At 35.2% G+C, this 12,556-nt stretch overlaps 1 protein-coding gene across 13 annotated transcripts in view; it reads left to right on the top strand.

Annotated features, from left to right (window-relative positions):
* The window catches only part of MYBPC1 (myosin binding protein C1), a 70,947-nt gene that overhangs the window by 22,935 nt on the left and 35,456 nt on the right, over positions 1 to 12,556 (top strand). For 9 of the 13 annotated variants that reach the window (XM_085521950.1, XM_085521973.1, XM_085521942.1 and 6 more), the window contains exons 4-11: positions 4,084 to 4,116; positions 4,475 to 4,510; positions 5,844 to 5,879; positions 8,350 to 8,454; positions 8,726 to 8,874; positions 9,231 to 9,348; positions 10,692 to 10,743; positions 12,375 to 12,431. In XM_085521950.1, the coding sequence (XP_085378076.1) occupies positions 4,084 to 4,116; positions 4,475 to 4,510; positions 5,844 to 5,879; positions 8,350 to 8,454; positions 8,726 to 8,874; positions 9,231 to 9,348; positions 10,692 to 10,743; positions 12,375 to 12,431 (586 nt within the window). The remainder of the gene's footprint in view (positions 1 to 4,083; positions 4,117 to 4,474; positions 4,511 to 5,843; positions 5,880 to 8,349; positions 8,455 to 8,725; positions 8,875 to 9,230; positions 9,349 to 10,691; positions 10,744 to 12,374; positions 12,432 to 12,556) is intronic. The other 4 variants (XM_085521988.1, XM_085521957.1, XM_015867405.3 and 1 more) reach the window with 2 other exon arrangements.

Raw genomic sequence — 12,556 nt, forward strand, 5'->3', positions numbered from 1 at the left:
CCAACACATCTGAAAATGTGCTCTGTTTGCAGTACAAATTTTACATTGCTGAGATTAGACTCCAGCTTTGTTTGCAGCTCTTCTAGTTAAGAAGATATGTTTTGAGGGAACTGGGTCAAATTCCACTTCTTTTTGTACTCCCTGCTAAAGTAGAATTCAAACAGCTCAGTAGCTTATTTTGAAATGGATAATCTTTTTGTTTTTCATTCTCAGAGAGGGTTAAACCAGAGCAAAATATACTTACAACAGATGCAATGCTTGCTTTATTTTGTTGTTTTTTTTAATTTGGTACAGTTACACTTTCGATGGCAAATCAAGAAATGGCTTGCTTGAGAATACATTCTGCCTTTCGATCTCTTAGACAAAATCTTGCCTTTTAGAGGCACTGGATTCACACTTGAAACTTGGAAATTTATTTGGTGAAGTCATGCATGGCCATTTTTCTCAGCAAAATAAAAATGCACTGAGAGTACGTGATTCAAGTATTCCTTAGAATATGACAATGACGAACCAAGCTTCAGCGCATGTTATTTTGCTAGCTGTTTTTGCATTGAGCAATTATTTTGACAAACAACATTTTGTGTGAGTAATCAAATCTGTCATCTTGGTAATGCAAACATAATTCAGGAATAATTTGCATGCCTAATGATAAGAAAAAGATGACGGTCTTGCCTCAGGCTATTCTAGTAGTTAGTTCTGCTTGGTTTAATTTTGTTGTGAGAAATGTTTGTTCCTGAACTGAACATGCACAGTGCTCTCTCCACTGCATACAAGTCTACATTTCATTGAACTAGAAAGAAAACATGGTAGGTATCACATGAAATACTTCAGTTGTCTTTTTATACATTATTTTATCATTTCTCTTTTGAATTTTGTGAAGAATGTGGGAATTTCAAAAAAAAAATAAAAAAATAAAAAAGTAAATGCTTTATTGGTGCTCAGCATATTTAGGAGGATTATACTGCCCCGTTTTTTTTTTTTTTTTTGGAGATTCTTCTATGGGAAGTGTTTCCAGTTTCAATTCACAGAGGCTGTAGCCACCTCAGTAGGAATTCCAGTGAAAATCTGAATAACAGTATGTAGAAAAGATGACTTTCTGTTGAACTGTCAACTTTGCAAATTAATGTGGATGTCAGTGCCAGACACCCAGCATTCTCAGCAGTACTATTTGCCTTTTTTCTTTTTTAATGACAGAAATATATATATTTGTTGCATGGCATTACACAGTTTCTCCTATCAGCTCCTGCTTTGTTGCAGGGTATCACCAAACAGGGGACAGTACATTTTCTGAGAGTGATTTCTTCACGTTTGTTTGACAGAAGAAAATCTTTCTAATTGTTACCATAACACACAAAAGGGGAAAATCTTGTTTCTCCCATTTGTCCAAAATCAATATGAGTTGAAGACAGAAAAACCTGGAGGTTAGATTCTGTGTAAGCTATCCTTAAAGCTGTTTCTCTAGTTTCAGAAATTACAAATTTGGGTACTTCCCTGAGTGGATTTAATATAGGAAACATTTCATACCTGAATTCCACAGTGATTTTCTGACACTGTATGTTAGAAACTGTGATTTGTTTGTTATTAAGTTATAAGAAACAGCACATTGGAATCTGGGGCAGCCCTCTGCAGCACAGTCAGACAGTGCCTGAATGTATTATCTAGATAAGAAAGGTTGGTCCATAATTATGGGGTCTATATTTTTCCCCTAATTTCTCAGACAAAGTTAGTTGCAGAAGTGAGGAAATAAAGTACGTTATCCCGTGTGTCTGTCTTACTGTTCTGTTTCTCTGTGGTAGTTACTGTCTATGTGAAATTAAATATTTATGGTCCTTTATGTTCACTGTAAAGTTAAAAAAAAAATGGAGGATGAGTCATAAAGTCTTTATCTTGTCATTACTTTGCAGTAAATCAGCAGCTTACAGCAGAGGTTGTGTGCGTACAGAATTTTTTATAGTATCCCTAGTTTGAAAAATATCTGCATTTAGTAAAAAATTCAGGATACATTTTATCTTCAGATCAAAATGTCATTCACCAAATTGACTACATTATCCTATTATCATTCATTTTACCTCTGGTTTTGTTTTTAATTTTAGCATTATCTTAAACATTGATTACCGTTATAATTGTGTTTCCAGTTGCTGGAGTAAATGAATTTTAATATCAATTTGCTCATTCCTTTTTAGGTCCAATCCAGCTATTCAGAGAGCTACTCAGATTTCTGCATGATTTACTGATATCTTTTCTCTAGGTTCCATCCAATCATCTACTAAAACATTTGCATGTTTCATTCTTCTTATTTCTCCAGGTTTCACTTATCCATTCATTTCTCTACTAAAACTTCCATTGCTGATGTATGTACTTCAGTTACAGAGCCAAGTACCCCTTGATAGGAGTGCTGAGCACTCTTGGAAAATCAGATGGGTATCTGAAGGCAGCTAAATTTCAAAACTCTTAGAAGAGTCAAAGTGTGCTCAGTAATTTCAGCAAAAACTAAAACATTGGAACCAGTTGGCTAAGTTATTGTGCATTTATTTACGTAGAATGAAAACAGTGGTTCACTCTTTGTGATATTTATCTATCTCCTGCCTTAGCCCCAAATGCTCACTCCAATGTGCGGTACTACAAAAAATGTTAGGGTACTCTGAACACTTTTGCAGCTTCAAAGGAGTGTCTCTGCCCTATTCACCTCTCTTTCTCAGTCATCAATGAGCAGCGGCAAGAGATCAGCAAAGAAAGATTAATATCTTTACCAGCTCAGCTCACCAATTAAATCAAATTTGAAGTGCTGCTCCAGGAGCGTTCATTTAGTTGCTAGAATAATATGTTCAGAAAACTGACATGATTTATTATTACCGTGCTTTCATTGAAAATCAACATATTTGATATCAGCTTAGTCCAAATGGAAGGTGAAGGTGCAGGTGGTGAGAATGTGTCCACATAAGCCATGCATTTGTTTTTTTGTTTTTTTGTTTTTTTGTTTTTTGTTTTTTTTATGAATAAAAAATCATGTTTCTAAGATAATATATTAATCCTTCATCTGTAGGCCTACAATTAAAACTTATATCCTCTTGCCAAGGGATTTCTTTTTTAAAAGAAATTTGGTGAATCGTTAAAAAGGAATGAGTAAAATGTTATGGCTAAGTAGTTAAATTCTGTCAGACCTTCAACTATCTATCAGTAATTAATCAAGCATAAAATAAGACCAGATTTTTTAAAATATATAATTAAATTTTATGTGGTTTCTTTTGCCATTCCTACTGCATTTGTCCTTGAAAAAATAGAGACAAATTAGGACTTTAAGTGAAAATCAAAGGATAATTTAAAGTAAATCACTGATTCTTGAAACCTAAATCTGAAAAAAATTATTCTATTTCGGATAACTTTTCCTCCACTTTGAAATGTTCACCAGATTATTTTCCATTACATTATAAAAGTCTTGTCATTATCTTCACTTTAAGTACGTATTAAACCCTAAATATGTATTTAGTTTATTCTAGCTTTTCAACTGTTTCATAGGTAATTTTTTTATTTTATTAGATTTATTATTCTATTTTAACATACTAAAATCTTCTGCACTTTTTATCAGACATTCCTATCTTTGATAGTCCCAGTAAACGTCTAAAATCCAAAGACATTTAGGAGATTATTGTAAAAATTATCTTCATCTTATTCTGGATTTCTCATAAGCATGATTATAGTATTTGAGTTTTAATGTCAGTTTCATGTTTTTCAGATTCTTGGCTTCTACAAATAGGTATACGTAACTGTACTTTTATTAGATTAAGCAGATTAAGCATTTTAAAACACCTGAATAGCATTTGTTTCTAGTGATTTTATGCCTGATGATTGCCATTTAGTGTAATTAGAAGGAAAATCCTGTGGGGTGATAATAGTTCAATCTGTATTTTAAGGCATTATTCTATGGTATTAAAAAAAAAAAAAAAAATATTTATTTGTTGCATTTTAGATAGTGATATTCTAATAAGTAAATAATAAAGTATAAACATAGGAAACTATTTTTTACTGTTGCATACCTTGATCTAATGATGTTGAATGCATATATGGTACACATTTTAATTGCAGACATGGACATCAGAGAAATGGCATCATCCTCAGGTCAGATATGTGATTGACCTTGATTTCATTGTGGCTTTTTTTGTATTTACTGCGGATTACATCTCTAACAAACAGAACCACTCAGCAGCTTCCATATAAACTCATGATTTAATAATAGATCACAGTTCACATCTCATTTTTCTTCTACTTGCTTGAAACATTAAGGTTTACCATTTCAGCTACTGAATTATGCAAAGCTTTCTTCATCAGTTTGAAGCTTCCATTGTGAATGCTCCCGGCCATTATGATTTTTCCCCTTCTTTTGCAGGTTTTACATTTTCACATTTGCTTTTAAGCAGATGATCGACTGTGCTTAGAGTTTCTTTATGTGTTTTTTTATTTGTATTTCTTTTCACAGACGAAGATGACACTTCAGTTAGCCCACCACCAGCAGGTTAGGACCATGATAGTTTTTTTTTATGTGTATGTATGTATGGATTTTTCTCTTGACTATTAATGAACAGAGTCCAACCATTTGGAATGAATTCAAAACATACTCATTAGAGAATAAGATTTCTGAGGTGTCCTAAATTAATTTAATCCATGTTCAGAAGTACAAGACCTTCATACCAGACAAGTTTATTTCTGAACCTGTTTTGAATTTTAGTTAGAACTTCTGCCACTGGAAGGTAAAATATTAGTTAGCAGCTCTGAAGGCATCCATCTTAACTGTTACTGTTGAAACAATAAGGAAAGCATTCTTAAGGTTTGTCCTGAGAGCAAATCCAGAATTACAAATAAAATAGATGCCAAATGATTTCAAAATACATTTATCCATAGAATCGTCTATCACCTCTCTTTAGGCCATAAGCCTTACAAGTTGCCTGCAATACAGATAGTTTTAATTTACCACTTCAAGATGGCAGATTAAATGTCTTTAGTTGCTGGCGGAAGAAGAAAAGTGACAGCACAGGGATCATTCATGGTTGTGTTGACATTGGCAAGACTTCTACATGTCTTTGTTTGTATTAAGCAAACATGGTTTGCTTAATATGTCTTTTAAAGGGATTAAACTTGAATGAAACAGACATTTTGAACATTAAGGTGCACTGTAGTGTGTCAAATGAAAAACTTTTATTTTTGCTTTAAAAAATAAAGACTTTTAAAAAAACATGGTTTTAGTCATCTTCAATGTGTTAAATTTTCCTGATTCGTTTTAAAAAATGGCATTGTTAACCATGGGCTGCATGCCATCTGAAAAATCAGTAGCAGTGCATTGATCAACAGTGGTAGAGATTCTCATTGATAATAGCTAAAAATATAAATAAGGCTTTAAATCACAAAACTCTGTCTTGTAATTTCAGCTATTAATAATAATAATATTCAGCTTAAACAATTAGACAAATTCAACAGTTCAAAATACTATCCCCTCAGATAAATCTTGAATAACGTAAAGATATTTGTCATTTAGAAACACCCCAAAGGATGAGTAAACTATCAGCTTCAAAAAACCCTTCTAAATATAAACTACTACAAAGGAAATCTTGAGAGGAAATTGAATTAAATTTCATCTTTCCAGAGTAATTGGGGAAAAAAATCTGACTTTTTTTTCCTCAGGTGTTTACTTCCTTTCTCTGGTATTCAAATAGTTTCTCAGGGATATAGTTCTAGGTATTTATTCTGATCTTCTTGCATGAAGAATCATTGTTCTTAAAATTCTCATGACCTGAGGTCAGTTTAATTGTGATCTCTGAGCTGGTGTCATCTAAATTGCTCTTCCCTTTCAGATGGGATGTCTAAGCCAGCGGAAAGAAAAGATTCAGGTGAGACCTCCTGAACACCACATTGAAACAGTTCAAATTTTATATGATACAATGATTATTAAGGAGTTATTTCTTAGACTGTACTTTTTTTTAATTCCACTTTTATGCAGTAACAAACATTAACTTTTCAAATGCTTTTCAAAATTAGAAACTTAAGTAGTTTTCTAGTAGTTAAGCTGGGAGAGAGAAGACTCTGATGTACCAGACAGGACACATACCAGACACATACATACATACCTATCTATCTGCATGTGTTTCCATACGGATAGATACACAACTATTCCCTTCCTCCTCAGCCTACAGGTTGACAGTGGCTTACCTGAATCTCATATACAGGCCCCAGGAAACTGTAGGAGAGTGGTTTCTTCTCACAGCTCAAAGGATGGTGGGGAGAACTTAGCAAAGACATAACCTCTTTCTTCCTACTCTGCCAGGTAACGCATACTGTGCCCAGTTTTGTGGTTTCAGGATTTGCAAGCACTGGAACAAAATGAGCAGCAAGTACTTCAACCATGGTTACTGAACTGGTGTAACAGCCTATGCCAGACCTGCAAGCTAACGTCAAACCTACTTTCTGTTCTCACTGTTGAATTGACAGGAAAAAGCTAATATCCAGAGATGATGATAATATTTCTGCATTACGTGTTACCAAATTAACGAGTCTATGTATACCTCTTTCATTTATTAATATCCATTTTCCATTTCACCCCGTGGTGTCTCAGGTTCATTCATTACTCCACCTGACCAGTTCCTATTTCAAGCATTGTCAGATCCTTCTGTTCATACCTGTAACTCTCACTTATTCTCGTGTTACATCTTTCCATATACTAGTATACCATACCATCATAATTTAAATAGTTTGTACAGAGAGTAGATATAGATATGTATCTATATATTGCTCTGTGCATGTGTGTCTGTGTTTGTTTCCATATATGTGTATATACGTGTGTATATACATGTATGTTTTGTACAAGCAGAAATATACAGAACTACTAGGCATTCCAGCCAAATTCATTGAAAGAGCTAGAGACAAAAATCCTATAGACGAGCTATCCAGCATTTCTATGTCCCTCTGAAATTTCTTACAGGCTTAAGGACAATAAAAACAGTTGAGTTGTGTCTTCCTACTGTTGTTGTGAGTTGTGTTTCATTTGTCACCAGTGGCAATTTTCATGAGTTGAAAAGGATCCCGTAGCAGTTACCTCTTTGTGACAGGCAATTTTATCTTCTGGAAAATGAGCTCCTATGGAAAATACTGAAGAGGGAAAACAACTTTAAATTTCAAGAACAAAATTGAATAGCTGGAAAATGATGCTTAATTAGTTTATTATTTTTACTAGTATTCAAACAAAACCCAAAAGAGTATTGGATAAGTAACAAAAATCTACCTCTGATTCAGAAACAACTAGAAGTCCAATGGGAACAAGGAACGCAGCTCCGGTTTGAAAGTTATAGCCTCCTTTGTTTGATTTAGTCATATGTATACACATTTGCTCTGTTATTCCATGCTAGCACTGGCTTTACTCAGTCTATCCTATTCACTAACCAGAAATCCTCAAATAAGGAAAGAAATGTGCCATTTGGACTCCACAAATTCTTTCTCAGAACATGAGACTTTGCCTTTTGAACTGGAGGGATTCTCTTTTGGAATGGACAGACTGCCGCTCTCACGCTTTCCCTGTCTTTTCTGTTAGGAATTAGCTCTGAGCAGTTTTGCATGTATTTTCCAATGATATAGCTGCACAGCACAAAGCCCTGGATGGTGAGATATCAGAAACATCAGAAACACACAGCTGTGCTAACGTGGTTTTCTGACTTGGAAAAACTGCTCACCTGCCTATTGCCCCACAGTAACTGTTCTTTGTTCTCTTTCATTTCCAAAATCTCTTTCCAGAAGAGAACATGCTCTGCCTGAATGTGTAACAGAATCATTTCCATCTGACAAACTATTTATCTCTAATGATTTACTCCCAACTCTCTGTTTCTATCATAGAGAACAAAGCTGAGAAGTAAGATTCAGTCAGCTGAGTTTGAGATTTGCAGAGACCCACAGGAACTATCATCATCTGTGTATGTGTGTGCTTACAGCTGTTTGTGTTTTCAGAACTTCCACCTCCATTTTCCATTCTGAAAAACAAAGAGCTATTTGTCTATTACTTCTATAAAACACTCATGGTTGAATGCTGGTGCCATTCGATTTGCTCATTACCTGCCTTGGCTGATCAGGTTGCCCTGTCTTCCACTCTGAGAGTTTCATTTTCTATTACTACAGAGGTAGCATTCTTTCAGGAACTGTACACAAATGTGCCAGCCAAGCAGTGGATGTCAATGTGAGCAAACACATATCTTTCAGGACATCTGAAGAGAGAGGTAATAGGGTTAGAGAGTTTAGTGTGCTCAGGTAAGTGCGTTTTGGAGGGAGTAAAACATTGGCAGATAATTGATCTTTTCCTCTTTCTCTATATCTCAGTATGGTCTATTGGAGAAGGTGCTCCAGAAGAGACAGAAAAACGTGATGACTCCCAGAGATCCACTTTATTCGTTGAAAAACCTCAGAGTGGTACAGTGAGTGTTGGTAAGTGCTTTGAAACAAAATCAAAAGCCATTTCTGGAGAGAGAAACACAGAGACTGGAAAGATGTACGGGTGGTTCAGGTAGCACTCGGCTTCTGCCCTCAGCTACAAATACTCCTACTGATTTTAGCTGAATGCGAACTCCTCCTTGAAGGCAAAACAGAATGTACAAAAAGAAGCAAAAGAAAAAAAAAAAAAATGAAATGTGTACAAATGCGACAAAGCAGCCACAAGTTCCTCAATAACTGTGTTGTTTTTTCTCTTTTTTCCAAGGTGGGAATATTACATTTATAGCCAAAGTAGAAGCCAAAGATCTTCTCCGAAAGCCAAATGTTAAGTGGTTTAAAGGAAAATGGATGGACCTGGCCAGCAAAGCAGGGAAGCACCTGCAGCTGAAGGAGTCATTTGAGCGTCACACGAAGGTTTGTCTTTGGTTTTCCTTCATACAGGAGCAAAGCTTCAACGAGAGCTTAAAGATCAGTTTCTGACAACAGGCAGAATTTTAAGTGAAGCAGATTCTAAACCTGGCTTCACCATAGAGTTTTGTGTCATGATCTCCAGTTCCAAGCAGAAAACTTTTCTGCTCTCCCAGAAAAGGACATGTGGTGGTTTGGAAATCAGCGTTTTCAGTTGCTTTTTTGAGTTTCAGTTTCTTTTCATTATCCTTTATTTAAGTTATACCTTACTCCTTTAGGTTTGGGTCTGGAAGACAAAACTTTCTATTTGTTTCACGCATATGCATGTCCCACATTAATAAGCAATTACATTTGATTTTTAGATTCACACATTTGAGATGCACATCATTCAAGCTAAGGAGAATTATGCAGGGAACTATCGCTGTGAGGTTTCTTATAAGGACAAGTTTGACAGTTGCTCTTTTGACCTTGAAGTCACTGGTAAGATTCCAATTGTATTTGTAAAGCTTTATAAATATGTAGTTTTTTCTTTCTTTCTTTCTTTCTTTCTTTCTTTCTTTCTTTCTTTCTTTCTTTCTTTCTTTCTTTCTTTCTTTCTTTCTTTCTTTCTTTCTTTCTTTCTTTCTTTCTTTCTTTCTTTCTTTTTTCCTTTTTTTCTTTCTTCTTCTTCTTTTTTTTTTTAAACTTGGAATTCAACATAATTTTGTTTAGAATCTTTAAATGAAGCAATGTTCAGTCATAGCAAGGAAGAAATCTTTAGCACAGGATGCACAGAATTAAGCATCTGTATCTTCTTGTTTAAATAGACATTGAGATAGCAAGTATGTGAAACATTTAGGTTAGATCCAAGCTGGCAGATAAGTCTACTGAATTCAAATCAGGCTCTGGCACACAAGAGGGAGGAGCAGGCCGTGGGCTATTCAGAGAGGGAGAATTCAACTGGCAGGATCTGAAGGGAGAGTGAGTTGGTTCAGGCATGGATCTCTGGGATTTGTACCCTGCTCATGTATGGTGCAGTAATACTTTAGAAAGCTACAGGTCTTCCACAATGCCCCAAAATAAAGAATAGCCTGATATGAAGAGTGCTGCACTGTAATAGATCTGACTCTGGCTAACATTATCCTGCAGTCTTACCTTTTCCTTCAGGAGCACAAGAGTGCACATGAGTGCACATGAGCAGCCCAAGAAAGACGAATGTCTTCCAAAATTCCATGGCCATCAGCTAGTGAACAACATAGTTATGAACTTGAGTACAAGACACCTAGCATATAGCCCAGACCAGGTTGGAAACAGGCCTACATAAGGGGACACAGTAGGCATGCGTGCTCAGAGACCCACTAGGCCAGCATGACTCTGTCCATGCACTCCCTGTGGATCAGAACCTCTTAATCTGATTAAGATTGGCACAAATGAATAATTCACACAAAGAGGATTCACCCTTAAATGAAGAATCGGTGCCTTTTTCCTCTGATGCTCTACACACAGAGAAAGTGAAATGCAAGTGAAGGAGAGAACATTGGCAATAAGAAAAGTCCAGTGCAGTGTACAGGCAGGAGGGGGATTGTGAGAAAAACACCACTAGGACAGATCTCCTATGCAGAACTGCAGGAGATAGGCCAGAGAAATGCACTGAGTAAACCTGGATTGGTGTCAAGCAGCTTGGCATTTACCAGAACTTAATGCCTAAGGAACGCTAACTGTGATCACTTAGCAAGTTTCTTGAACACATTTCTCATGCCAAATTTCATTACTTATGTCAACTACATCAATTTCAAATTATGTCAGGTTATGTTTTTAACCTCTGTCCTACTGCTGCTTCACAGAATCCTCTCAAGCTGCTCCATCCATTGACATCAGATCTGCTTTCAAAAGAAGGTAACTTCAAACAGTGATCCTGTGAAACCCCTCAGTAATGGATGTGGTAGCGTATGGAACTCCTCTCTATTCTGGCAGGCAGTTGTATAGGGTATCTTCAGAATGGTTTTGAAAATAAAGATTAAAGAACTGGGGCTTAAGGTAATGGGTAGAATTAACTAGTTAAAATTCATTGATAGAATCCCCTGAAACTGTGGTGTCACTGCTTTAAGCGAAGGTGTAATATTCAAAGATATTAACTACCTGTTACTTCAGAGGTTTTAAAAATTGTATTTTCATTCTCTATGATATTCCACCATGTTTCCTGAAAATTGTGAGCTATGATATGAATGATTCTGATCCAAGTCCTGCACTCATAAAAAGCAGAGAAAAAATTTACACTGATTTCAGCAAGACCAGAGCTGGCCTTGTTGTATTCTGAAGTAAAGAAGTGTCATATGTCCATCTCTGTAAAAAAACTTCAAATGATATACAAAATGATATATAAAAATATGAAATATACACTAATATATACGAAATATACATAAAATATACTGAAATATTGCAGAGGCAGTAATGTAAAGTACTGTGTCTGAAGTCTGTCATAGTTATTTAACTTTGTTATAAAACAGTAATTAATACCAGTATAGAGATGTCACCTTTATGTCCTACAAGTGTAGAAGTATTCAGACAGAAAATGTTTTATAAATATAAAATGAATGCAGCTGATTAATTCACACATGCAGGCAAAGTTGTGACTAAAAATTAACTATTTTTGTTTAGAAATATTTGATTTAAAGAGTAAAGAGAAAAAATATTATATTAAAGGTGCACACTTTTTACTTCTGTATATCTTTTTAAAAATGCAATAATAGGGGCAATTCTGCCCCACAGGATGAGGATATCTCTGAATATTCTCTGTTTTTGTAAGGGATACTTTGTATACAAAATGCAAGATAAAATACTGATACCATCTGACTTAACATTTGTGGGATTTTGACCATAGTATTTACAAACATTAAGGGAATTATCTTGTTTACATGCATTTTAACGATACAATTTTACTGCTTAAAGTCACATCATAGAAATATATGCACCTTCAAAACCCAATGATTTCATCTGTAAAAGTGTAAAATGTGCTGTTTTTAACTGATTTTTCCCTTCATTTAGAGAGAAACATTAAGTCTTAATTATATGCTTTGCAGTCTGGTATTTGACATACGCTGTTAAAAGCACCAAACAGCAATGCAAATCTTTGTTTTACATTCACAGCATAAGATCAGCACAAGCCCTTTGTTTTTATACGCATATGATACGAAAATGAAAAACAAAGCTCATTGTGTTGACTAGCTCACATTTATTTGTGTTACTGAAATCTAACACAAATCCGGGCAAATTTATGTATGCAGTTACAAAAATTTGCCATCAAAGTATAATGCAATACAAGCAATACAAACCTTTGTGTTACTTTTCACAAGTGCCTAAGGTAAGATAACTTGTGTGAAAAAGAATACAAGTTTGTGTTGATTTTACACCATTAGTTGTGTGTCTGGACAGTGTTGAGTATGAGAGACATGAAGAGAGTTTGCAATGTGTGTCATTTATGTCTTTCTGTATTAAACAAAGATTTGATCTTTTTCTATTAATAACAGCGGTGATGGACAAGACGATGCAGGAGAACTTGACTTTAGTGGTCTCCTGAAACGTAGGTGAGAACCAAGTGATGCAGTGAGCAGGTGTGGATTGCAAACCATTAGGTTCGCACACAGAAAGAGTCAGGTGTAGCATTAATAACTTCTTAAGACTTTTCTGACGTTTCTTTTTTTTTATTTCT

Source organism: Coturnix japonica, chromosome 1 (genome assembly GCF_054131305.1).
Source record: "Coturnix japonica strain WE chromosome 1, WE-NBRP24, whole genome shotgun sequence".
Taxonomy (NCBI): Eukaryota; Metazoa; Chordata; class Aves; order Galliformes; family Phasianidae; genus Coturnix; species Coturnix japonica.